The sequence below is a fragment of the Coregonus lavaretus genome (genome assembly GCF_964263955.1).
Source record: "Coregonus lavaretus genome assembly, contig: HAP1_SCAFFOLD_102, whole genome shotgun sequence".
NCBI classification, from domain to species: domain Eukaryota; kingdom Metazoa; phylum Chordata; class Actinopteri; order Salmoniformes; family Salmonidae; genus Coregonus; species Coregonus lavaretus.
The window spans coordinates 865,001-892,726 of NW_028159396.1; the positions used below are offsets into that span (position 1 = coordinate 865,001).

At 44.5% G+C, this 27,726-nt stretch overlaps 2 protein-coding genes across 2 annotated transcripts in view; both read right to left on the reverse strand.

Moving 5' to 3' along the window:
* Window positions 1–4,429: 4,429 nt before the first annotated feature.
* The window catches only part of LOC311122910 (uncharacterized protein), a gene marked incomplete at its 3' end in the record, with an annotated part of 141,216 nt that continues 117,919 nt past the window's right edge, over window positions 4,430–27,726 (reverse strand). The window contains exon 4 of the mRNA XM_084197213.1: window positions 4,430–5,150. Within this exon, the coding sequence (XP_084053339.1) occupies window positions 4,430–5,150 (721 nt within the window). The remainder of the gene's footprint in view (window positions 5,151–27,726) is intronic.
* On the reverse strand, window positions 9,988–17,400 carry LOC311122923 (uncharacterized protein). Its single transcript, XM_084197224.1, has 2 exons — window positions 16,312–17,400; window positions 9,988–10,648 (listed from the first exon to the last, which is right to left on the reverse strand). Exons 1-2 carry the CDS (start codon window positions 17,150–17,152, stop codon window positions 10,125–10,127), a joined length of 1,365 nt encoding a protein of 454 aa, XP_084053350.1. The 5' UTR covers window positions 17,153–17,400; the 3' UTR covers window positions 9,988–10,124.

A 27,726-nucleotide genomic window follows, 5' to 3' on the forward strand; every position in this document is an offset into this window, starting at 1 on the left:
CTCTAATAGGAGGTGGGCGGCAGTAAAGCCACGGGCCAGCTTATTCTGGAGGTCGCCTTGTCCCTCTAATAGGAGGTGGGCGGCAGTAAAGCCACGGGCCAGCTTATTCTGGAGGTCGCCTTGTCCCTCTAATAGGAGGTGGGCGGCAGTAAAGCCACGGGCCAGCTTATTCTGGAGGTCACCTTGTCTCTCTAATAGGAGGTGGGCGGCAGTAAAGCCACGGGCCAGCTTATTCTGGATGTCGCCTTGTCCCTCTAATAGGAGGTGGGCGGCAGTAAAGCCACGGGCCAGCTTATTCTGGAGGTCGCCTTGTCTCTAATAGGAGGTGGGCGGCAGTAAAGCCACGGGCCAGCTTATTCTGGAGGTCGCCTTGTCCCTCTAATAGGAGGTGGGTGGCAGTAAAGCCACGGGCCAGCTTATTCTGGAGGTCTCTAATAGGAGGTGGGCGGCAGTAAAGCCACGGGCCAGCTTATTCTGGAGGTCACCTTGTCTCTAATAGGAGGTGGGCGGCAGTAAAGTCACGGGCCAGCTTATTCTGGAGGTCGCCTTGTCCCTCTAATAGGAGGTGGGCGGCAGTAAAGCCACGGGCCAGCTTATTCTGGAGGTCACCTTGTCTCTCTAATAGGTGGTGGGCGGCAGTAAAGCCACGGGCCAGCTTATTCTGGATGTCGCCTTGTCCCTCTAATAGGAGGTGGGCGGCAGTAAAGCCACGGGCCAGCTTATTCTGGAGGTCGCCTTGTCCCTCTAATAGGAGGTGGGCGGCAGTAAAGCCACGGGCCAGCTTATTCTGGAGGTCGCCTTGTCTCTAATAGGAGGTGGGCGGCAGTAAAGCCACGGGCCAGCTTATTCTGGAGGTCGCCTTGTCCCTCTAATAGGAGGTGGGCGGCAGTAAAGCCACGGGCCAGCTTATTCTGGAGGTCGCCTTGTCTCTAATAGGAGGTGGGCGGCAGTAAAGCCACGGGCCAGCTTATTCTGGAGGTCGCCTTGTCCCTCCAATAGGAGGTGGGCGGCAGTAAAGCCACGGGCCAGCTTATTCTGGAGGTCGCCTTGTCCCTCTAATAGGAGGTGGGCGGCAGTAAAGCCACGGGCCAGCTTATTCTGGAGGTCGCCTTGTCCCTCTAATAGGAGGTGGGCGGCAGTAAAGCCACGGACCAGCTTATTCTGGAGGTCGCCTTGTCTCTAATAGGAGGTGGGCGGCAGTAAAGCCACAGGCCAGCTTATTCTGGAGGTCGCCTTGTCCCTCTAATAGGAGGTGGGCGGCAGTAAAGCCACGGGCCAGCTTATTCTGGAGGTCGCCTTGTCCCTCTAATAGGAGGTGGGCGGCAGTAAAGCCACGGGCCAGCTTATTCTGGAGGTCGCCTTGTCCCTCTAATAGGAGGTGGGCGGCAGTAAAGCCACGGGCCAGCTTATTCTGGAGGTCGCCTTGTCTCTCTAATAGGAGGTGGGCGGCAGTAAAGCCACGGGCCAGCTTATTCTGGATGTCGCCTTGTCCCTCTAATAGGAGGTGGGCGGCAGTAAAGCCACGGGCCAGCTTATTCTGGAGGTCGCCTTGTCTCTAATAGGAGGTGGGCGGCAGTAAAGCCACGGGCCAGCTTATTCTGGAGGTCGCCTTGTCCCTCTAATAGGAGGTGGGTGGCAGTAAAGCCACGGGCCAGCTTATTCTGGAGGTCTCTAATAGGAGGTGGGCGGCAGTAAAGCCACGGGCCAGCTTATTCTGGAGGTCACCTTGTCTCTAATAGGAGGTGGGCGGCAGTAAAGCCACGGGCCAGCTTATTCTGGAGGTCGCCTTGTCCCTCTAATAGGAGGTGGGCGGCAGTAAAGCCACGGGCCAGCTTATTCTGGAGGTCACCTTGTCTCTCTAATAGGAGGTGGGCGGCAGTAAAGCCACGGGCCAGCTTATTCTGGAGGTCGCCTTGTCCCTCTAATAGGAGGTGGGCGGCAGTAAAGCCACGGGCCAGCTTATTCTGGAGGTCGCCTTGTCCCTCTAATAGGAGGTGGGCGGCAGTAAAGCCACGGGCCAGCTTATTCTGGAGGTCGCCTTGTCCCTCTAATAGGAGGTGGGCGGCAGTAAAGCCACGGGCCAGCTTATTCTGGAGGTCGCCTTGTCTCTAATAGGAGGTGGGCGGCAGTAAAGCCACAGGCCAACTTATTCTGGAAGTTACACCTCTCAATCCAAATTGCTGTTATACAAATAAACACTCAATATTTTGTGGGCCAATGACAGGATGCATTTGAAACTTCACACAACGTTCGTATGTCAATTAATGCAATTTTCTTTATCAACTTGTGTGTTCAGTGATAAGCAAACTAAAGAACACATTTATGATAAGCAGAATACAATAAAAGATGGCTCTAAGATCTCTAATATTTAGCATTTCTAATATTTGCCACTGTAACCCAGATTTGCAGGATAACTTGTTGATGAAAAAGAAAACGTGACACTGACTTGACATGGATGACTGTTTCAGAATTCAATGAATATATTGACGATTGACTTGTTGGGCAATCCACGTGACATGCACCTGCAGTTACAAGCCTGGCTTGAATTAGCGGCAGGTGCAAGATACATTTTCACCTTCGTAACACAGATGAAGCCTGAGTTGGAGTCAGAACCCCTCAGAACCCAAAATATAAGCATGTTTTACTCCAATATTTGTATACAATGTAACGGTAAACATCACACTACCACCACCACGCTTGACCGTTGGTATGAGGTTCCTACTGCGGAATGCAGTGTTTGGTTTTCGCAAGTCATAATGGGACCCATCTGGTCTAACAAGTTGACTCAAGTTTGCCAAGAAGCACCTGGATGATCATCAAGACTCTTGGAAAAATGTTCTATGGACAGATGTGTCAAAAGTATAACTTTCTGGATAAGATGGGTCCCATTTATGCCTGGTGAAAGCCAAACACTGCATTCTACAGTAAGAACCTCATACCAACGGTCAAGCATGGTGGTGGTGGTGTGATGGTTTGGGTATGCTTTGCTGCCTCAGGACCTGGATGACTTGCCTTAATAGAAGGAACCATACATTTTGCTCTGTATCAGAGAATTCTACAGGAGAATGTCAGGCCATCCATCTGTGAGCTGAAGCGCAGCTGGGTCATGCAGCAAGACAATGATCCAAAACACACAATCGAGTCTACATGAAAATGGCTAAAAAGCAACACATTTGAAGTTTTGGAATGGCCTAGTCAAAGTCCAGACCTAATCCCAATTGAGATATTGTGGCAGGACTTGAAACGAGCAGGTCATGCTTGAAAACCCACAAATGTTGCTAAGTTACAGCAGTTCTGCATGGAAGAGTGGGCCAAAAGTCCTTCACAGCGACGTGAGAGACTGATCAACAACTACAGGAAGCGTTTAGTTGAAGTCATTGCAGCTAAAGGTGGCACAACCAGTTATTGAGTGTAAGGGGGCAATTACTTTTTCACACGAGCATTGGGTGTTGCATAACTTTGTTTATTAAATAAGTATGTAATTGTTGTGTTATTTCATTCAGGTTCCCTTTATCTAATATTAGGTTCAGGTTGAAGATCTGATAACATTCAGTATCAAAAATATGCAAAAGTAGAGAATTTTGAAGGGGGCAAATACTTTTTCACAGCACTGTAAATCTTTCCACGATAAACTGACGTGCAAAGTTATACTTGACTACATGTCTAACTAGGGGCATGTTCCACGTGTGCTCGTTACTTCCTGTTTATAACCTGTTGCTACTGTGGTTTACTTCTGTCTGCAATGCTGGGTGGGCTGATGGTGAAACGGTGAGCAAGAAAAGAGATATGTGATCTGTAGCGATTAGCAAAGCTACTCTGACTGCCACCAAAGTGCTGCGAACTTGCTGGCATGTCCGGGGGTTGGTCGTTTACAACTCGCCACTTGTCGCGGATACTGTGGGCTGTGCCAGAGACCGCAGGAACGAGAGGAGGAGGAGGAGGAAGAGGAGGAGGACCGCAGGAACGAGAGGAGGAGGAGGAGGAAGAGGAACGCAGGAACGAGAGGAGGAGGAGGAAGAGGAGGAGGAAGAGAAAGAGGAGTGCTCGCTCAATTCATCCATATTTATATGAAGCCACACTTCACTGTTTGGAGGTTGGAACTAGAGGGACCTTTCCGCTGTATAACCGGAATGACGCCAAAATAGGGAGACTAAATAAATATCCAATGCAAATGTAAAACAGCAAATGCATTCAAACACCTGATTATCTGCAGTGCTCCAGGAAGGACACACACACACAGATACACAGACAGACAGAGACAGAGTTTGAAAAGGACAATTTAATCACAGAGAACGTATAAATAAAAACTGAGGTACTCTGTATTCAATTCAAAATCTTGAGATTTGTAAAAAAACAAACATACAAATACATTTTTATTAGGTTTTATCGAAGTTGATTTCATGTGTCATTAACAAAAACACATTCTCAGTCAAGAACATAGCTTCTTCTTCATCTCATGTTTTTTCAGGCCTGATTGGGTAAAACTCTTTCCACAGTGGGAGCATTGGAAAGGCTTCTCTGCTGTGTGCATTCTCGTATGTCTTTTCAGTTTCGCTGATTGGGTAAAACTCATTCCACAGTGGGAGCATTGGTAGGGCTTTTCTCCTGTGTGCATTCTCTCATGTCTTTTCAGGCTCACTAGATGGGTAAAACTCTTTCCACAATGGGAGCATTGGAAAGGCTTTTCTCCTGTGTGTGTCCTCTTATGCTCCTTCATGTTTGCTGACCACCTAAAACTCCTTCCACAATGGGAACAGTGATAAGGCTTCTCTCCAGAGTGTATTCTCTCATGCCTTTTCAGGGACCTTAACTGGGTAAAACTCTTGCCACACTGAGAACATTTGTAAGGCTTTTCTCCTGTGTGTACTCTCTCATGTCTTTGCAGGTTAACTAACACGGTAAAACTCTTTCCACATTGGGAACATTGGTAAGGCTTTTCTCCAGTGTGTATTCTCTCATGCCTTTTCAGGTTAGTTGACACGGTAAAACTCTTTCCACATTGGGAACATTGGTAAGGCTTTTCTCCCGTGTGCGTCCTCTCATGCTCTTTTAGATTCCGTAACTTAGTAAAACTCTTTCCACACTGGGAGCAGTGGTGTCGTCTCGCTGGTTTGGACGTCTCTGGGTCTGGTTCCGCTGAAGGACTTTTCCTGCTGTCAGAGTGAGTGTCTGGTCTCTCTCCTGCTATAGACAAAAAATAGTATTTAATTAATTACTAATCAGAGACCTGAATGAAACCAGCACATGATAAAACTGTCTTCCTCTGAGGTTTGATCCAGAAATGTAAAGAAATACTTGGTGGCCGCTATTATAATAATAATAATAATAATAATAATAATAATAATAATAATAATATTAATGTAGAGCTTCAAATCTAATCTTGCTTTCATGGAACGTCATTTTTAGGCTGATCAGAGCACTATAATAATAGATATTGAGGACTACAGTATCTTGATCAATGTCATTGGATGCATTGACCCATTGTTAACGGCCCACTGTTTAATGGTGTACAGTATCTTTCAGTGTGGCTTTAACCATTTCTACAGTACAGCACAACATATTCAAGTATATAACTTCAGTAGAATGCCCCTTTAAAACCACACAATAGTTTAACAACTGCTGAGTTTTTGCCCCTGTTTTTAAGACGGTACTCACTGGTGTTAATTAGATCTCCAATCTCCTCCTCCTCCCATGTGACAGTAATCTCCCCCTCCTGCTTCACTCCAAAAACGTATTCCTCCTCTTTCACTGTGAAAATGTCTTCTTCTTTCACTGTAACAGTCATATCCTCCTCTTTCACTCCCAAAACGGCACCGTCTTGTTTCTCTTCTTTCACGGTAACATCCACCTCCTCTTTCACTCCGAAAGCTTCTTCCTCTTCTGTCACCATAACGTCTTTCTCTTCTTCTTTCACTGTAACAGCCTCACCCTCTACTTCTTTTTTAACTTTGACACCCTCCTCTTCTTTCTCCGTCCAGCAGACCTCCTCTTCTTTAGCAGGTGGGGAGTAGCATGGTGAACTCATGGTCGGGGATGTTAGCGAGGTAACGTTAGCTAGCTATCATTCGTTAGCTTCTAGGCTACTGCTAATTTAACCACCCCATGTAGCTGACTAACAAAAACATAAATATGGAAATTAAGGGTAACTAGATACGACATAAATGTGTTTTAAACTCACTGAAACGTCTAAAGCGCTTTAATGTTTCGGTTTTATGCAGGCTAGCAAGCTACCGAGATGGTTGAATCAGTAGCCATGTTGTTGAAGAAGCATCCCGTCCACTAGATTATACGTCACATTAGCAACATCTCATTAAAGTCGGACATCGCCATCTGCTAACTGGAGTTGGTAACGCAGTTGAGGAAAATGTTTATTTTCATTTTATTCATTAAATAATATTTTATATAAAGACATACAAAGGAAACTATGTGTTGAATGGTTAGTTCAGATTTTTTACGAGTGATAATTTAAAACATACTTTAAGGCAATTTCTTATAAATTCATTTTCTATTCACTCAGATAAAATTATGTTGCATTAATCAAATCCATTTTACAATCAGCACCTGTTTTCTCTGACGTGGTGGAATAATACTGATGGGAACATTCATGAGGTAGTGAATGTTTTTAATATCCACAACTTATCAATGTTTTTATCAGAACAAAGTCATCACATTTTCATACACCTTTAGCTTGACGACTACTACACAAAGTAATTGAAACAACAACTAAATTCAAGAGTTCTCAAGGTTAGAATCAAGAAATTCTCATTCTATTAATCTATTTAATAAGTAACATTTAGCAAAATCCAAATCATATATCAAATCCAATACATTTGGCAAAATCCAAATAATATATCAAATCCAATAAATGTAGCTAATTCCAAATCATATATAAAATCCAAATAATATATAAAATTCAATTAATTCTGCAATATCCAAATCATATATCAAATCCAATTAATTTTGCTATTATCAAATCCAATTAATTCAGCTAAATCCAAATTATAAATAAAATCCCATTAATTTAGCAAAATCCAAATAATATATCAAATCCAATTAATTTTGCAATATCCATATCATATTAAATCAAATTCAAAGAGGTTTGAAGGTTAGAATCAACAAATGCAAATTATATTCAGCTGTTTATTCATTTTACATTTTGAAAAATCCTAATCATATCATGAACAACATCGAAGGGTTTATACTTGTATCAAATCAATCAAAGTTCATAATCAAAGTATTGGCTAAAGGTTCCTTCCTAAATTCTAAGAAGACACGTCATGGACGCCAAATACAGGTTTAGTTCCATACACTTTTCCAATGATAAAACGAGAGGTTGTTGTTGCTCCAATCCTGTCCTAATTAGTGCTACTGAAGCAATCTTACCCACAACCCTCTGTGCTATTCTCATAGAGAGACACTCTAGTGGCCAAAAGTCTGTTTTAGCATGGGGCAGCGCCATTGTCTGTTTTAGCATGGGCAGCACCATTGTCTGTTTTAGCATGGGCAGCACCATTGTCTGTTTTAGCATGGGGCAGCGCCATTGTCTGTTTTAGCATGGGGCAGCACCATTGTCTGTTTTAGCATGGGGAAGCGCCATTGTCTGTTTTAGCATGGGGCAGCGCCATTGTCTGTTTTAGCATGGGCAGCGCCATTGTCTGTTTTAGCATGGGCAGCGCCATTGTCTGTTTTAGCATGGGGCAGCACCATTGTCTGTTTTAGGATGGGGCAGCGCCATTGTCTGTTTTAGGATGGGGCAGCGCCATTGTCTGTTTTAGCATGGGGCAGCGCCATTGTCTGTTTTAGCATGGGGCAGCGCCATTGTCTGTTTTAGCATGGGCAGCGCCATTGTCTGTTTTAGCATGGGCAGCGCCATTGTCTGTTTTAGCATGGGGCAGCACCATTGTCTGTTTTAGGATGGGGCAGCGCCATTGTCTGTTTTAGGATGGGGCAGCGCCATTGTCTGTTTTAGCATGGGGCAGCGCCATTGTCTGTTTTAGCATGGGGCAGCGCCATTGTCTGTTTTAGCATGGGCAGCGCCATTGTCTGTTTTAGCATGGGCAGCGCCATTGTCTGTTTTAGCATGGGCAGCGCCATTGTCTGTTTTAGCATGGGGCAGCGCCATTGTCTGTTTTAGCATGGGCAGCGCCATTGCCATTGAGGACTTTCCCCATTCTGACTGAGTTCCTTCTTATCTGAACTGTAACTCAGTAAAATAGTTGAAATTGTTACATTTATATTTATGTCTATCTATAATGAACAATAATATAAATGCAACATGCAACAATTTCAACTATTTTACTGAGTTACAGTTCAGAGCAGATAAGGAACTCAGTCAGTTGAAATAAATTCATTAGGGCCTAATCTATGGATTTCACATGACTGGGCAGGGGCGCAGCCATGGGTGGGCCTGGGAGGGCATAGGCCCACCTATTGGGGAGCCATGCCCAGCCAATCAGAATGAGTTTTTCCCCACGAAAGGGCTTTATTACAGACAGAAATACTCCTCAGTTTCATCAGCTGTCCGGGTGGCTGGTCTCAGACGATCCCGCAGGTGAAGAAGCCGGATGTGGAGGTCCTGGGCTGGTGTGGTGTGCGGTTGTTTGGCCGGGTGGACGTACTGACAAATTCTCTAAAACAACATTGGAAGTGGCTTATGGTAAAGAAATAAAACATTACATTATCTGGAAACAGCTCTGGTGGACATTACTGCAGTCAGCATGCCAATTGTGTTGTGTGACAAAACTGCACATTTTAGAGTGGCCTTTTATTGTCCCCAGCACAAGGTGCACCTGTGTAATGATCATGCTGTTTAATCAACTTCTTGATATGCCACACCTGTCAGGTGGATGGATTATCTTGGCAAAGGAAAAATACTCACTAACAGGGATGTAAACAAATTTGTGCACAAAAAAATAAGCTTTTTATGCGTATGGAAAAAATTTGATCTATTATTTCAGCTCATGAAACATGGGACCAACACTTATATTTATATTTTTGTTCAGTACACGTCTACGCCTATTATAAAGGTAAAACCACAGGTGTCCACTAGGTGTCCCCATAACCATAAAATCATTTCCATACAGTTTCCATACGCATCTCTATATAATTCTATATATTTATTTCCCTCTAATCATAAATCAACCAAACAATTTATATACATTTCCAATACATGTTCTTTGCTATATGGCGCACATGGGAATGTGTGAAACTCACTCTTCAGCCTGAAGTGTCCCACTAGCTTTACAGTGATAAGATGCTTCGGGAGTGTGATCATGTGTGCTGTGCTATTAAGGTGATAGTTTATACTTGTATCCAATCAAAGTTCATAATCAAAACAAAACACACATTTTTAAAATGTTAATCTTAAAACGTTTGCACAACAAAGAGATGTTGCAGATAATCTGATAAATCATATTTTCCCCAAAGGACACACAGTGACAGAGTATTTCTGAAATCGAATGTAACAAATTAATGATTGTGTAATTATGCCTTTCACTATGCTCTGGGTAATGAATTTCAAATACTTCCCAGCCATGATAAATATGTTATTACCATGTACAATGTGGTACATATGGAACCACAAGGAAATTACATGAACATTGAAATAGGTTTTATGACTGCACAAAGAAGGTACAGACAGTTATGGATATAATTATTTATGAACAGAATCTTACTCAAGGGCTGCGTTTACACAGGCAGCCCAATTCTAAACTTGTTTTCCTCTAATTGCTCTTTTGACCACTCAGATCAGCTCTGAGAAAAGATCTGATGTGATTTGGTCATAAGACCAATTAGTGGAAAAAAGATCAGGGCCTTTGTAAATGCAACCAACCACACCTTCTTTCACACTTAGACTGAAGTGGGAATGACTGACTTGAAGTTCGACTAATCAGAGGTCAAGTAGACTGACAGTTACCGCCCCCTCTGGAAGAACTATAAAAGACTTTGACTAACATTATTCATTTGTCTTCAGAAAACTGTCTATGTCCCAACGGGACACCACCTAGGACAATGAGTTGTCACCGTTTTATGGATTTAGATGTAAAGAAGGTATTTTATTATCAGTCAGCCAGCGCCAAATGTGATGAACAGCATCCAGCATGAACAAAGACACAAATTCTCAGTCAAAAACATAGGTCAGAACACAGTCTCTCTATTCTCTCATGTGATTTCAGGTCCTCTGACTGGGAAAATGTCTTTTCACAATGAGAGCAGTGGTATGTCTTCTCCTCCTGTGTCTTTGTGTGTTTTAATTCATGCTCTTTCAGGGTACCTAACTGGGTAAATCTCTTTTCACATTGGGAGCAATGGTAGGGCTTTTCTCCCGTGTGTATTCTCTCGTGCGTTTTCAGGGCCCCTAACTGGTTAAAACTCTTTCCACACTGGGAGCATTGGTAGGGCTTCTCACCAGTGTGTGTTCTCTTATGTTCTTTCAGGTGCCCTAGCTGGGTAAATCTCTTTCCACAGTCTGAGCAGTGGTAAGGCTTCACTCCAGAGTGTATTCTCTCATGTATTTTTCGGTCCCATAACCGGGTAAAACTCTTTCCGCACTGGGAGCAGTGGTGTGGTCTTGCTGGTTTGGGCGTCTCTGGGTCTGGTTCCCCTGAAGCACTCTTCCTGACGTCAGAGTGAGAGTCTGGTCTCTCTTCTGCCAAAGACAAACAGAGTATTTGGTTGAACAGAGAGACCTGACTAAAACCGCCACATGATCAAACTGTCTTCCGATGAGGTTTAATCCCAACTAGACTTGGGCGGTATACCGTATACCAAGGTATTTTGTAACACCGACAGTATGAGGTATACCGTATACCAAGGTATTTTGTAACACCGACAGTATGAGGTATACCGTATTCCAAGGTATTTTGTAACACCGACAGTATGATTTTCAATACCATCCCAAATATAGTGCATTCGGAAAGTATTCAGACCCTTTGACTTTTTCCACATTTTGTTACGTTACAGCCATATTCTAAAACGGATTAAATTGTGGTCCTCTGTAGCTCAATTGGTAGAGCATGGCGCTTGTAACGCCAGGGTAATGGGTTCGATCCCCGGGACCACCCATACGTAAAAATGTATGCACACATGACTGTAAGTCGCTTTGGATAAAAGCGTCTGCTAAATGGCATCTTATTATTATATTATTACCCCCCATCAATCTACACACAATACCCCATAATGGCAAAGCAAAAACGGTTTTTTAGACATTTTTGCTAATTTATTAATAATAAAAACTGAAATATCACATTTACATAGGTATTCAGACCCTTTACTCAGTACTTTGTTGAAGCACCTTTGGCAGCGATTACAGCCCTGAGTCTTCTTGGGTATGACGCTACAAGCTTGGCACACCTGTTGTTGGAGTTTCTCCCATTCTGCTCTGCAGATCCTCTCAAGCTCTGTCAGGTTGGATGGGGAGCTTCGCTGCAAAGCTATTTTCAGGTCTCTCCAGAGATGTTCGATCGGGTTCAATTCCGGGCTCTGGCTGGGCCACTCAAGGACCTTCAGAGACTTGTCATGAAGCCACTCCCGTCCCAACAGCACGATTCTGCCACCACCATGCTTCACCGTAGGGATGCTGCCACCACCATGCTTCACCGTAGGGATGGTGCCAGGTTTCCTCCAGACTTGACGCTTGGCATTCAGGCCAAATAGTTCAATGTTGGTTTCATCAGACCAGAGAATCTTGTTTCTCATGGTCTGAGAGTCCTTTAGGTGCCTTTTGGAAAACTCAAAGCGGGCTGTTATGTGCCTTTCACTGAGGAGTGGCTTCCGTCTGGCCACTCTACCATAAAAGCCTGATTGGTGGAGTGCTGCAGAGATGGTTGTCCTTCTGGAAGGTTCTCCCATCTCCCTAGAGGAACTCTGGAGCTATGTCTGTGACCATCTAGGAAGAGTCTTTGTGGTTCCAAACTTCTTCCATTTAAGAATGATGGAGGCCACTGTGTTCTTGGGGACCTTCAATGCTGCAGAAATGTTTTGGTACCCTTCCCCAGATCTATGCCTAAAAAACAGTTTTCACTTTGTCATTATGGGGTATTGTGTGTAGACTTATGAGGGGGGAAATAATTTAATCAATTTTAGAATAAGGCTGTAACGTAATGTAACAAAATGTGGAAAAAGGGAAAGGGTCTGAATACTTTCCGAATGCACTGTAGCCTAATGTTGGACAAGTGTCTCAGGCATAGAGATGTACCCTAATGTTGGACAAGTGTATCTGTTTTAGAGATGTACCCTAATGTTGGACAAGTGTATCTGGTTTAGAGATGTAGTCTAATGTTGGACAAGTGTATGTGTATATTATCAAACGTCAGAAATACTGCTCCTTCAAGCACTAAACGTCAAAATTAATTACACATTTTATTGAGTTATGTTGACTTATTCGGACAAATATTTTTTAGTGTGAAGTGTTTTGTTGCTAGGTAACACGCTGAGATTCATGGGAAGAAGCTGCCAAATATACCGATTCGCTAAAATTAAATGATGACAAATACTTTACTCAGTAGGTCACTCCCATAGAATTCTATGGTCACTTCTATGGTCAATTCTATGGTCATTCTATGGTCACAATTTAGAATGGTTGATGTCCCTGTACTAACTAGGACCTCATTAGACCACTCCCACTAAGGCCAATTTAGCTAGGACCTCATTAGACCACTCCCACTAAGGCCAATTTAGCTAGGACCTCATTAGACCGCTCCCACTAAGGCCAATTTAGCTAGGACCTCCTTGTTGTATAGTACTAACTAGGACCTCATTAGACTGCTCCCACTAAGGCCAATTTAGCTAGGACCTCATTAGACCGCTCCCACTATGGCCAATTTAGCTAGGACCTCATTAGACCGCTCCCACTAAGGCCAATTTAGCTAGGACCTCATTAGACTGCTCCCACTACGGCCAATTTAGCTAGGACCTCATTAGACCGCTCCCACTAAGGCCAATTTAGCTAGGACCTCCTTGTTGTATGGTACTAACTAGGACCTTAAACTTTCAGAAGGCAAACAATTTCTCCAAAACTAAAATGTAAGTGTTGATATTAGTTGGCAGGGGACTTTACAAGACTTTTTCTGGTGGATTTTTTCTAAGACCCCTTTTCCATCTGTTTATCTAGAAATCAAAGACTCTTAGCTTAGGTTAGATTTTTTTCCATGGAAATGCCAGAAAGCAATAAGGCACTCAAACCCGTAAAATGATCACGAACAACACACTCTTTAGGGCTGTTTCCCGGCGCTCCGCTTCGTGGCATGATTGCTTAAATGAAATAACCTGTAGTCAGTGGAACATTTAATCCAGATCCAAATGATCCCTGTCTTGATTCTGTCCTCTTCATCATTTCATCATAGTCCCCGTGTAGCTCAGTTGGTAGAGCACAGCGGTTGCAACGCCAGGGTTGTGGGTTTGATTCCCACGGGGGACTAGTAGGGGGAAAAAAATGTATTCAGTCGCTCTGGATAAGAGCGTCCGCTAAATGACTAAAAAATGTTTTAAAAAATAAATAAAAATGAAATCAGACATTAGTTGGTTGTAATAATATAGGTTATATGATGTGGTACCATAGATATTTCAATCAGATCAGTCTGTCTTACCTAATAACACCATTGAGATAAAAAAAAAATATATATATATATATATAGAGAGAGAGAGAGAGAGCTTCAAATTATGTTTTATATCCTAAATGGGAGCATTTGATCCATTGTTAACATTTTGTGGGTGGCCCCTAGTCATGTTGTGGGTGGCCCCTAGTCATGTTGTGGGTGGCCCCTAGTCATGTTGTGGGTGGCCCCTAGTCATGTTGTGGGTGGCCCCTAGTCATGTTGTGGGTGGCCCCTAGTCATGTTGTGGGTGGCCCCTAGTCATGTTGTGGGTGGCCCCCTAGTCCTGTTGTGGGTGGCCCCTAGTCATGTTGTGGGTGGCCCCTAGTCATGTTGTGGGTGGCTCCTAGTCATGTTGTGGGTGGCTCCTAGTCATGTTGTGGGTGGCCCCTAGTCATGTTGTGGGTGGCCCCTAGTCATGTTGTGGGTGGCCCCTAGTCATGTTGTGGGTGGCCCCTAGTCATGTTGTGGGTGGCCCCCTAGTCATGTTGTGGGTGGCCCCTAGTCATGTTGTGGGTGGCCCCCTAGTCCTGTTGTGGGTGGCCCCTAGTCATGTTGTGGGTGGCCCCTAGTCATGTTGTGGGTGGCTCCTAGTCATGTTGTGGGTGGCCCCCTAGTCCTGTTGTGGGTGGCCCCTAGTCATGTTGTGGGTGGCCCCTAGTCATGTTGTGGGTGGCCCCTAGTCATGTTGTGGGTGGCCCCTAGTCCTGTTGTGGGTGGCCCCTAGTCATGTTGTGGGTGGCCCCTAGTCATGTTGTGGGTGGCCCCTAGTCATGTTGTGGGTGGCCCCTAGTCATGTTGTGGGTGGCCCCTAGTCATGTTGTGGGTGGCCCCTAGTCATGTTGTGGGTGGCCCCTAGTCATGTTGTGGGTGGCCCCCTAGTCATGTTGTGGGTGGCCCCTAGTCATGTTGTGGGTGGCCCCCTAGTCCTGTTGTGGGTGGCCCCTAGTCCTGTTGTGGGTGGCCCCTAGTCATGTTGTGGGTGGCCCCTAGTCATGTTGTGGGTGGCCCCTAGTCATGTTGTGGGTGGCTCCTAGTCCTGTTGTGGGTGGCCCCTAGTCATGTTGTGGGTGGCCCCTAGTCATGTTGTGGGTGGCCCCTAGTCATGTTGTGGGTGGCCCCTAGTCATGTTGTGGGTGGCCCCTAGTCCTTTGGCCCCTAGTCCTGTTGTGGGTGGCCCCTAGTCATGTTGTGGGTGGCCCCTAGTCCTTTGGCCCCTAGTCCTGTTGTGGGTGGCCCCCTAGTCATGTTGTGGGTGGCCCCCTAGTCCTGTTGTGGGTGGCCCCTAGTCATGTTGTGGGTGGCCCCTAGTCATGTTGTGGGTGGCCCCTAGTCATGTTGTGGGTGGCCCCTAGTCATGTTGTGGGTGGCCCCCTAGTCATGTTGTGGGTGGCCCCTAGTCATGTTGTGGGTGGCCCCCTAGTCCTGTTGTGGGTGGCCCCTAGTCATGTTGTGGGTGGCCCCTAGTCATGTTGTGGGTGGCCCCTAGTCATGTTGTGGGTGGCCCCTAGTCATGTTGTGGGTGGCCCCTAGTCATGTTGTGGGTGGCCCCTAGTCATGTTGTGGGTGGCCCCTAGTCATGTTGTGGGTGGCCCCTAGTCATGTTGTGGGTGGCCCCTAGTCATGTTGTGGGTGGCCCCCTAGTCCTGTTGTGGGTGGCTCCTAGTCATGTTGTGGGTGGCCCCTAGTCCTGTTGTGGGTGGCCCCCTAGTCATGTTGTGGGTGGCCCCTAGTCCTTTGGCCCCTAGTCCTTGATCATGACTCAGTTCCATTACGGTTCACATAACAGGCAACAATCTGTAAGTCGCTCTGGATAAGAGCGTCTGCTAAATGACTTAAAATGTGAAATGTAAAAATTGGACGAAGGCGTCTTCTGTACGGGGGGGAGTTTTGTTAAGAGCCCCAACGCTCGGTCTAACCATTAACACTCATCACTTGCGGTAAGATTTTGGAAACATAAGGACCTTGTTTCATATCAGCGAGAAATTATTAAAAAAATAAAATTAAAAAAATGGTTAAATTGATACGCACATTCATACCGTTAGGGTTAATGTTCCCACACCGCCACGTTACAGCACATGTTTATGGGAAACAGATGGAAGACAAGAGTTGACTACTTGCGCTAATTAGCTATCTGCGTCTTCTAACGCCTGTGTGTAAACGGAAGACGGACGTGTTGCCACTGAAAAATACTGTCGGCTGCAACTGTGTTAAACCCCGGTTAAAACAGTATACAGCAGTGGAGGCTGCTGATGGGAGGACGGTTTCCATGTGGTTAAAACCACTCCATTCCAGACATTATTATGAGCCGTCCTGGTGTACTGTCATTTTGAATTTGTGGAAATTATTTTGATGTGAAATGAAAGCAGAGAGATTTATGTTTCTACAACCCGTACCGCAATTGAGAATCGATTTACGTTTAGATGGGAGTATTTGGCTGTTTTGGCTTCCAACGCCAATTCACTCTTTAAACAGAACATGTAAGGTCCTTGGACTAAGGATTCACATTAGACTCCTTTAGTCCAATATTGGGCTAGGAGGGAAGCACTTGATCCATTGTTAACGTTTTGTTGGTTGTCCCCAGCCTTTATAGCTTTAACAATTCATACAGTACAGAACAACATTATTCAGGTGTAGAACTTCAGTAGAATACCCCTCTAAAACCACACATTGTTTCAACAAGTGCAGTGTGTGCCCCTGTTTTTAAGACAATACTCACTGGTGTTAATCAGATCTCCAGTCTCCTCCTCCCCCTTCTCTTTCACTCTCAAAGCTTCTTCCACCTCCTCTTTCACTCCAAAAACGTCATTTTCTTCCTTCACTGAAACATCCTCTTTCACTCTCAAAGCTTCTTCCTCCTCCTCCTCTTTCACTCCAAAAACGTCATTTTCTTCCTTCACTGAAACATCCTCTTTCACTCTCAAAGCTTCTTCCTCCTCCTCTTTCACTCCAAAAACGTCATTTTCTTCCTTCACTGAAACATCCTCTTTCACTCTCAAAGCTTCTTCCTCCTCCTCCTCTTTCACTCCAAAAACGTCATTTTCTTCCTTCACTGAAACATCCTCTTTCACTCTCAAAGCTTCTTCCTCCTCCTCCTCTTTCACTCCAAAAACGTCATTTTCTTCCTTCACTGAAACATCCTCTTTCACTCTCAAAGCTTCTTCCTCCTCCTCTTTCACTCCAAAAACGTCATTTTCTTCCTTCACTGAAACATCCTCTTTCACTCTCAAAGCTTCTTCCTCCTCCTCCTCTTTCACTCCAAAAACGTCATTTTCTTCCTTCACTGAAACATCCTCTTTCACTCTCAAAGCTTCTTCCTCCTCCTCTTTCACTCCAAAAACGTCATTTTCTTCCTTCACTGAAACATACATCACTCCATTAACTCCAAAACGTTCTTCCTCTCCTTTCCATGTGATAGCCTTCTCATCCTCTTCTTCCATTCCGAAAGCTTCTTTTTCCTCCTCTTCCTCTTTCACGATAATGTTCAGCCCCAGAGCTTCTTTCTCCGTCCAGCAGCCCTCCTCTTCTTTAGCAGGGGGGTAATAATTTAGTGAGCTCATGGTCGGGGATGTTCGCTAATTAGCAGTAGCGACTAGCCTGGTGCTAGGCTATTTTAACCAGCTAGCTGACTAATAGTCACTTTATACGCAGACAGTGTGTTTAAAACACTGATGTCAATACACACACATAATGGTCCAAAGAGCTCCAATATTTTGGTTTTATGTTGCTACGGAGGTGGTTGAATCAGTAGCCGTGCTTTTTTTATTTTATTTTTTTGCCGTGTTGTTGTTTTCCGGTCCCGTCCACTAGATTATACGTCACGCAAAACGCTTAACTTCAAAGACGCACATCGCCATCTGCTGACTTGAGTGGGTAACGCAGTTTAGGAAAATATTCACTACATTGTTTATTCTGGCAAATAATGTCAGAAGTCCTTTCAAAACAACTAGATGACATTTGTTCTCTTCTTACAGAGCTGTAAGAAGTAAGAGAACACATGTCATCTAGTTAAGAGAACACATGTCATCTAGTTAAGAGAACACATGTCATCTAGTTAAGAGAACACATGTCATCTAGTTAAGAGAACACATGTCATCTAGTTAAGAGAACACATGTCATCTAGTTAAGAGAACACATGTCATCTAGTTAAGAGAACACATGTCATCTAGTTAAGAGAACAGTTGTTTTATATCCATATAGTATAGCTCTATTCTTTCCTCTAAGCAGACTAAGACCTGAGGGGTAAACAAATCACAATTTATTGGTCAGATGCGCCGAAACAACAACTGTAGACTTTACAGTGAAATGTTCACTTAGGGGCCGATTCCCAACAATGCAGAACTCTGCAAAAAAAAAAAATGTTACCAAAAAAACAAAAAAGATACATTTAAAAAGGAAATAGTAACACAATAAAATAACAATACCAAGGTTATATACAAGGAGTAGCAGTACTGAGTCAATGTGCAGGGCTACCAGGTAGTAATGAGGTAATATGTACATGTAGGTAGGGGTAAAAGTGACTAGGCAATCAGGATAGATAATAAACAGAGTAGCAGCAGCTTATGTGAAGAGTGAAAGTGTGTGTGTCTGTGTATGTGTTGGTGTGTGTGTGTGTGTGTGTGTGTGTATGTGTGTGTGTGTGTGGACATGTTTAACCAGAAGTCCCCACAAGAATAGTAAACAGGGGAAAAACATTGACCAACCGGGGACATTGTGTGTCCCCACAAGGTTAGTGTGTGTGTTTTGTCTGGCGTTAATATGCATGTGTGTGTGTGTGTGTGTGTGAGAGTGTGTTGGAGTATCAGTGTGGTAGGTGGGTAGAGTCTAGTGAGTGTGTTGGAGTGTCAGTGTAGTAGGTGGGTAGAGTCTAGTGAGTGTACATAGTGTCAGTGTGGTAGGTGGGTAGAGTCTAGTGAGTGTGTTGGTGTGTCAGTGTGGTAGGTGGGTAGAGTCTAGTGAGTGTGTTGGAGTGTCAGTGTGGTAGGTGGGTAGAGTCTAGTGAGTGTACATAGTGTCAGTGTGGTAGGTGGGTAGAGTCTAGTGAGTGTGTTGGTGTGTCAGTGTGGTAGGTGGGTAGAGTCTAGTGAGTGTGTTGGAGTGTCAGTGTGGTAGGTGGGTAGAGTCTAGTGAGTGTGTTGGAGTATCAGTGTGGTAGGTGGGTAGAGTCTAGTGAGTGTGTTGGAGTGGTAGGTGGGTAGAGTCTAGTGAGTGTGTTGGAGTGTCAGTGTGGTAGGTGGGTAGAGTCTAGTGAGTGTGTTGGAGTGTCAGTGTGGTAGGTGGGTAGAGTCTAGTGAGTGTGTTGGTGTGTCAGTGTGGTAGGTGGGTAGAGTCTAGTGAGTGTGTTGGAGTGTCAGTGTGGTAGGTGGGTAGAGTCTAGTGAGTGTACATAGTGTCAGTGTGGTAGGTGGGTAGAGTCTAGTGAGTGTGTTGGTGTGTCAGTGTGGTAGGTGGGTAGAGTCTAGTGAGTGTGTTGGAGTGTCAGTGTGGTAGGTGGGTAGAGTCTAGTGAGTGTGTTGGAGTATCAGTGTGGTAGGTGGGTAGAGTCTAGTGAGTGTGTTGGAGTGTCAGTGTGGTAGGTGGGTAGAGTCTAGTGAGTGTGTTGGAGTGTCAGTGTAGTAGGTGGGTAGAGTCTAGTGAGTGTGTTGGAGTGTCAGTGTAGTAGGTGGGTAGAGTCTAGTGAGTGTGTTGGAGTGTCAGTGTGGTAGGTGGGTAGAGTCTAGTGTGTGTGTTGGAGTGTCAGTGTGGTAGGTGGGTAGAGTCTAGTGAGTGTGTTGGAGTATCAGTGTGGTAGGTGGGTAGAGTCTAGTGAGTGTGTTGGAGTGTCAGTGTGGTAGGTGGGTAGAGTCTAGTGAGTGTGTTGGAGTGTCAGTGTGGTAGGTGGGTAGAGTCTAGTGAGTGTGTTGGAGTGTCAGTGTGGTAGGTGGGTAGAGTCTAGTGAGTGTGTTGGAGTGTCAGTGTGGTAGGTGGGTAGAGTCTAGTGAGTGTGTTGGAGTGTCAGTGTGGTAGGTGGGTAGAGTCTAGTGAGTGTGTTGGAGTGTCAGTGTAGTAGGTGGGTAGAGTCTAGTGAGTGTGTTGGAGTGTCAGTGTGGTAGGTGGGTAGAGTCTAGTGAGTGTGTTGGAGTGTCAGTGTGGTAGGTGGGTAGAGTCTAGTGTGTGTGTTGGAGTGTCAGTGTGGTAGGTGGGTAGAGTCTAGTGAGTGTGTTGGAGTGTCAGTGTGGTAGGTGGGTAGAGTCTAGTGAGTGTACATAGTGTCAGTGTGGTAGGTGGGTAGAGTCTAGTGAGTGTACATAGTGTCAGTGTGGTAGGTGGGTAGAGTCTAGTGAGTGTGTTGGAGTGTCAGTGTGGTAGGTGGGTAGAGTCTAGTGAGTGTGTTGGAGTGTCAGTGTGGTAGGTGGGTAGAGTCTAGTGAGTGTGTTGGAGTGTCAGTGTAGTAGGTGGGTAGAGTCTAGTGTGTGTGTTGGAGTGTCAGTGTGGTAGGTGGGTAGAGTCTAGTGAGTGTGTTGGAGTGTCAGTGTGGTAGGTGGGTAGAGTCTAGTGAGTGTGTTGGAGTGTCAGTGTGGTAGGTGGGTAGAGTCTAGTGTGTGTGTTGGAGTGTCAGTGTGGTAGGTGGGTAGAGTCTAGTGAGTGTGTTGGAGTGTCAGTGTGGTAGGTGGGTAGAGTCTAGTGAGTGTACATAGTGTCAGTGTGGTAGGTGGGTAGAGTCTAGTGAGTGTGTTGGAGTGTCAGTGTGGTAGGTGGGTAGAGTCTAGTGAGTGTGTTGGAGTGTCAGTGTGGTAGGTGGGTAGAGTCTAGTGAGTGTGTTGGAGTGTCAGTGTGGTAGGTGGGTAGAGTCTAGTGAGTGTGTTGGAGTGTCAGTGTGGTAGGTGGGTAGAGTCTAGTGAGTGTACATAGTGTCAGTGTGGTAGGTGGGTAGAGTCTAGTGAGTGTGTTGGAGTGTCAGTGTGGTAGGTGGGTAGAGTCTAGTGAGTGTACATAGTGTCAGTGTGGTAGGTGGGTAGAGTCTAGTGAGTGTGTTGGAGTGTCAGTGTGGTAGGTGGGTAGAGTCTAGTGTGTGTGTTGGAGTGTCAGTGTGGTAGGTGGGTAGAGTCTAGTGAGTGTGTTGGAGTGTCAGTGTGGTAGGTGGGTGGAGTCTAGTGAGTGTGTTGGAGTGTCAGTGTGGTAGGTGGGTAGAGTCTAGTGAGTGTGTTGGAGTGTCAGTGTGGTAGGTGGGTAGAGTCTAGTGAGTGTGTTGGAGTGTCAGTGTGGTAGGTGGGTAGAGTCTAGTGAGTGTACATAGTGTCAGTTTGGTAGGTGGGTAGAGTCTAGTGAGTGTGTTGGAGTGTCAGTGTGGTAGGTGGGTAGAGTCTAGTGAGTGTGTTGGAGTGTCAGTGTGGTAGGTGGGTAGAGTCTAGTGAGTGTACATAGTGTCAGTGTGGTAGGTGGGTAGAGTCTAGTGTGTGTGTTGGAGTGTCAGTGTGGTAGGTGGGTAGAGTCTAGTGAGTGTACATAGAGTGTAAATAAGATACAAAATTAATAATAAAGGGATCAAGGTAAATAGTCCGGGTAGCCATTAGATTAACTGTTCAGCAGTCTTATGGCTTGAGGGTAGAAGCTTGGTACCGCTTGCTGTGCGGTAGCAGAGAGAACAGTCTATGACTTGGGTGGCTGGAGTCTTCAACAATTTTGAGGGCCTTCCTCTGACACCGCCTGGTATAGAGGTCCTAGATGGCAGGGAGTTCGGCCCCAGTGATGTACTGGGCCGTACGCACTACCCTCTGTAGCGCCTTGCGGGCGATTGCCAAGCAGTTGCCATACCAGGCGGTGATGCAGCCAGTCAAGATGCTCTCAATGGTGCAGCTGTATAACTTTTTGAGGATCTGAGGGCCCGTGCCAAATCTTTTCATCTTCCTGAGGGGGAAGAGGCGTTGTCGTGCCATCTTCACGACTGTGTTGGTGTGTTTGGACCATGATAGGTCCTTAATGATGTGGACACCGGTGAAATTGAAGCTCTCGACCCGCTCCACTACAGCCCTGTCGATGTGAATGGGAGGCGGTGTTCAGCTCTCCTTTTCCTGTAGTCCACGATCAGCTCCTTTGTCTTGCTAACATTGAGGGAGAGGTTGTTGTCCTGGCACCACACTGCCAGGTCTCTGAGAGGTTGAAAATGTCAGTGAAGACACTTGCCAGCGCATACTCTGAGAACGCGTCCTGGTAATCCGTCTGGCCCTGCAGCCTTGTGAATGTTAACCTGTTTAAAGTTCTTAATCCAGGGATTCCCAAACTCGGTCCTCGGTACCCCAAGGGGTGCACGTTTTGGTTTTCGTCCGAGCACTACACAGCTGATTCAAATAATCAACTAATCATCAAGCTTTAATAATTTGAATCAGCTAAGCCATGACATAATAGAACAACCAAAAAATGCATATCTGTTTAGATTTTTTTTATTGAACCAGAAACTTTATCAAAGTTAGCTGGCTAACTCATTGATCCTGCTTAATAGCAGTACACAGGTTAGTTATATTTCACAGTTAGTTATAATTCACTTCTGACTTTTCACTATTGCCCGTTCCCGAATGAGTGAATCCATCCCCGTGTTCCAATGCACTCCTTATTTGACAGTGTGCTGGTCAGGTACAGACTTCTGTAGCGCCTCCTGGGTGGTAGGAGCATGCGTTGTCTGAGTGAGGGGCATGCTGTAAATCAAGAGGCATGCTGTAAATCAAGAGGCATGCTGTAAATCAAGAGGCATGCTGTAAATCAAGAGGCATGCTGTAAATCAAGAGGCATGCTGTAAATCAAGAGGCATGCTGTAAATCAAGAGGCATGCTGTAAATCAAGGGGCATGCTGTAAATCAAGAGGCATGCTGTAAATCAAGAGGCATGCTGTAAATCAAGGGGCATGCTGTAAATCAAGAGGCATGCTGTAAATCAAGGGGCATGCTGTAAATCAAGGGGCATGCTGTAAATCAAGGGGCATGCTGTAAATCAAGGGGCATGCTGTAAATCAAGGGGCATGCTGTAAATCAAGAGGCATGCTGTAAATCAAGGGGCATGCTGTAAATCAAGGGGCATGCTGTAAATCAAGAGGCATGCTGTAAATCAAGAGGCATGCTGTAAATCAAGGGGCATGCTGTAAATCAAGAGGCATTCTGTAAATCAAGAGGCATGCTGTAAATCAAGAGGCATGCTGTAAATCAAGAAGCATGCTGTAAATCAAGAGGCATGCTGTAAATCAAGAGGCATGCTGTAAATCAAGAGGCATGCTGTAAATCAAGAGGCATGCTGTAAATCAAGAGGCATGCTGTAAATCAAGAGGCATGCTGTAAATCAAGAGGCATGCTGTAAATCAAGAGGCATGCTGTAAATCAAGAAGCATGCTGTAAATCAAGAGGCATGCTGTAAATCAAGAGGCATGCTGTAAATCAAGAGGCATGCTGTAAATCAATAGGCATGCTGTAAATCAATAGGCATGCTGTAAATCAATAGGCATGCTGTAAATCAATAGGCATGCTGTAAATCAATAGGCATGCTGTAAATCAAGAGGCATGCTGTAAATCAATACGCTATTTGATCTTGTTTATGTTTAATAGATTTTATGTAAATGTACGATGTCAAAAAAACATTAAATAGGCCTTTCTTCTTTCTCACTTGGATTGAACCTACTGTAGCCTATTTGCATAACCTAGAGCAGAAGTAACCGACCTGTGGTCCACGGGGGTACTGCAGGCGATCGGCGAATTGTATTTTATTTAGATTTATTTGAGATATAATGCCAGAATAGTATATGGTATTATAAACTGGGTGGTTCGAGCCCTGAATGCTGATTGGCTGACAGCCGGGGTATATCAGAACATATACCATGGCTAATTTTAAAATTTATGACAAAACATTTATTTTTACTGTTCCAATTACGTTGGTAACCAGTTTATAACTGCAATAAGGCACCTTGGGGGTTTGTGGTATACGGCCAATAAATAAATACATAAATACGAAAGGCACACGGACACCCACACTTCAGGTTGACCTGGTTTTTATCTGCAGTAAAATATATCAAACAGTGACGACAGGCATTGACAGGAGGGTCACAGCCACACGTTCACTCAGAATATTCACGTTTTTTTTTTACATTTCAGTCATTTAGCAGACGCTCTTACCGTTAGTGAGTGCATACATTTTTTTCATACTGGTCCCCCGTGGGAATAGAACCCACAACCCTGGCGTTGCAAGCGCCATGCTCTACAAACTGAGCTACATGGGACTACATTTTATATAAATATCTCTCTCAGACTCAATGCACAAAGTGATCATATAGTGTAAATGTGTTGTGTTTAGAAAATAACAAAAATACAATAAAGCATACCTGATGTAAAAGATATCAAACAGTGATATCTATTTGATAGGAGCAACAGTGATGATACATGCCCTCAATGTGAATTGACATCATCCATAAATACAGAGCACAAGTACAACCCTTTTTATATAAACCTTTTAAGGTAGTAAGAAAATAAACATTAACTTAATATTTAAATAAATCACCTGCTAGCAATGGCAAGCGTGACACTACAGTGCACTGACTCACGGCGCTAGTTAGCTCGGCATTAACATGGCTAGCTAAGCCAGCAAACACTTGGTTAACTTGTCGAAATAGGCTCTAAATACATTAACGGCAACATAAATGCATAGTCACATTCGCTATTGACTTTGGGATATAAATTATGAACCAGTTTTCTAAAGACATTATCGTGTTATACAGTTTAAAACAGTGTTTTATATACAGAGGAAGGAGACATGAACCTGCTCTCACAATATCTCTCTCTGACTGAAGAGCGGGCAGACCAACTTTCCAAATAGGGGAGAAGCGCTCCAAACCCACTAGTTGTTCTTTAAAGGAAAATAATACAAAACTGGTAAGTCTGAAGACCTCTCGTATTGCCAACCTTACTGCAACCGCAGCAAATATTTTGATGAATTCGACAACACATAATGAAAGGAAACTTTATTTATGTCACACCTTTTTCTGAAGTGAATGGTTTCACCCACTACTCTGCTCGCGAACTGCGGTGTTCTGTGATATCTACATTGCGCGCAGTGCGAGCAAAGTTGATGGAAACTCTACATTTTCACTCAAACTGCCCGTAATGTAAAGTAATGGTGAAGCATTTTGTGTACTCAGTGTATCCTCTATGGCACTTGATTATTTCTTCCAGGCACGCTGGTGCTCCCAAATTGAAATTCCAGGTCGCACAGCAAAATATTTAGGAGCATATGGGACCAAAATGGTAGCACTGTAGAGCCCTGCCAGATAAGCTGCTATACATCACTGAATATAAACGTTTTTCAAATATGGGTCAATGGATGAATATTGATCGATCAATGAACTGTAACAGAAGCAGATTGTAGTCTAATCCACCCATTGTTCTTAATTGATTACATTGAATCTGAATCTCCATCTCTTACCAGGAATGGCCTTTTAAAGACATGCTGGCATTTTAAACATGTATACTTACCTGTAATGAACCTCAACCAATATTTACCTGTTCTGGAAAGGACCTGACCTGTGCGAAATCTTCTCTGCCCGCTCTTACACTAAACCGGGTTCATATCCTGTACCCAACCCAACCCTATCCCTAAACCATTACACTAAACCAGGTTCATATCCTGTACCCAACCCAACCCTATCCCTTACACTAAACCAGGTTCATATAAAAATAATAAAAATAAATTGGTCATTTAGCAGACGCTCTTATCCAGAGCGACTTACAGGAGCAATTAGGGTTAAGTGCCTTGCTCAAGGGCACATCGACAGGTTTTTCACCTAGTCGGCTCGGGGATTAGAACCAGCGACCTTTCGGTTACTGGCACAACGCTCTTAACCACTAAGCTACCTGCCGCCCCATATCCTGTACCCAACCCAACCCTATCCCTAAACCATTACACTAAACCAGGTTCATATCCTGTACCCAACCCAACCCTATCCCTTACACTAAACCAGGTTCATATCCTGTACCCAACCCAACCCTTACACTAAACCAGGTTCATATCCTGTACCCAACCCAACCCTAAACCATTACACTATACTGGGTTCATATCCTGTAACCAACCCAACCCTATCCCTAAACCCTTACACTAAACTGGGTTCATATCCTGTAACCAAACCTACCCCCAAACTTTTACACTAAACTGGGTTCATATCCTGTAACCAACCCAACCCCTAAACAGGGTTCATATCCTGTAACCAACCCAACCCTAAACTGGGTTCATATTCTGTACCCAACCCTACCACGAAACAGGGTTCATATCCTATACCCAATCCTACCCATAAACTAGGGTCATATCCTGTACCCAACCCTAAACAGGGTTCATATCCTGTACCCAACCCTAAACAGGGTTCATATCCTGTACCCAACCTTACCCCTAAACTGGGTTCATATCCTGTACCTAACCCTACCCCTAAACAGGGTTCATATCCTGTACACAATCCTACCCCTAAACAGGGTTCATATCCTGTACCCATCCCTAAACAGGGTTCATATCCTGTACCCAACCTTACCCCTAAACAGGGTTCATATCCTGTACCCAACCCTAAACAGGGTTCATATCCTGTACCCAACCTTACCCCTAAACTGGGTTCATATCCTGTACCTAACCCTACCCCTAAACAGGGTTCATATCCTGTACACAACCCTACCCCTAAACAGGGTTCATATCCTGTACCCAACCCTAAACAGGGTTCATATCCTGTACCCAACCTTACCCCTAAACTGGGTTCATATCCTGTACCTAACCCTACCCCTAAACAGGGTTCATATCCTGTACCCATCCCTAAACAGGGTTCATATCCTGTACCTAACCCTACCCCTAAACAGGGTTCATATCCTGTACCTAACCCTACCCCTAAACAGGGTTCATATCCTGTACCCATCCCTAAACAGGGTTCATATCCTGTACCCAACCTTACCCCTAAACAGGGTTCATATCCTGTACCCAACCCTAAACAGGGTTCATATCCTGTACCCAACCTTACCCCTAAACAGGGTTCATATCCTGTACACAACCCTACCCCTAAACAGGGTTCATATCCTGTACCCAACCTTACCCCTAAACAGGGTTCATATCCTGTACACAACCCTACCCCTAAACAGGGTTCATATCCTGTACACAACCCTACCCCTAAACAGGGTTCATATCCTGTACCCAACCCAACCCTAAACAGGGTTCATATCCTGTACCCAACCTTACCCCTAAACTGGGTTCATATCCTGTACCTAACCCTACCCCTAAACAGGGTTCATATCCTGTACACAACCCTACCCCTAAACAGGGTTCATATCCTGTACCCAACCTTACCCCTAAACTGGGTTCATATCCTGTACCTAACCCTACCCCTAAACAGGGTTCATATCCTGTACACAACCCTACCCCTAAACAGGGTTCATATCCTGTACCCAACCCTACCCAGGGTTCATATCCTGTAACCAATCCTACAATGCCCCCCACCCTTGTCCCTTGTCCAACCCCAAAAACCTCATCTGGAAACTAAGAAGGGGGATAGAAGAGGGAATGGAGCCCTGAGCTCTCCCTACAACTCCCAAAGTTCTATGTCTCTCTCAGGAAAATACATTATTACAAATACATTTTGGAGTTATATAAAAAAAATAAGCACACACTGATTTTTTTAAACAAAGTGACAATTTAAAAATGTCCAAATGTAAATAATAGAGCATATGCATCACATGCAAATACTGTAGCACTTGATTAACAACACACACATACAGAAAACACAGAGCAAAAAGGACTATGTAATCACAGTGTGTACACTGAATCTACATAAAAACAGACATACTCCATATTCAATTCATGCCTTGGGATTTAAAAAAACAAACATACAAATGTATTTCTGAGTAGCTTTCTCCAATTTGATTTCATACGGCAATAATGGCATAAACAAAACCACAAAGCACCAATTTTCAGTAAAAAATTAGACAAATGTGGGAGGACTGTGTGTTAACTCATGAAATGTAAGAAATATCTCTCTCCACAATGGGAGCAGTGGTAAGGCATCTTCTCTGTATGTATAACCTCATGGTCTTTCAGGTTCCCTAACTGGGTAAATATCTTTCCACACTTGACGCATTGGTAACGTTTCTCTCCGGTG

Excerpts from the sequence above, each read along its gene's own strand:
- LOC311122923 (XM_084197224.1), bottom strand. The coding sequence starts at position 17,152 with ATGAGCTCACTAAATTATTACCCCCCTGCTAAAGAAGAGGAGGGCTGC. Across the intron at positions 10,649-16,311 it reads TGGAGATCTGATTAACACCA|AAGAGAGACCAGACTCTCAC; the intron begins GTGAGTATTGTC and ends TGTCTTTGGCAG.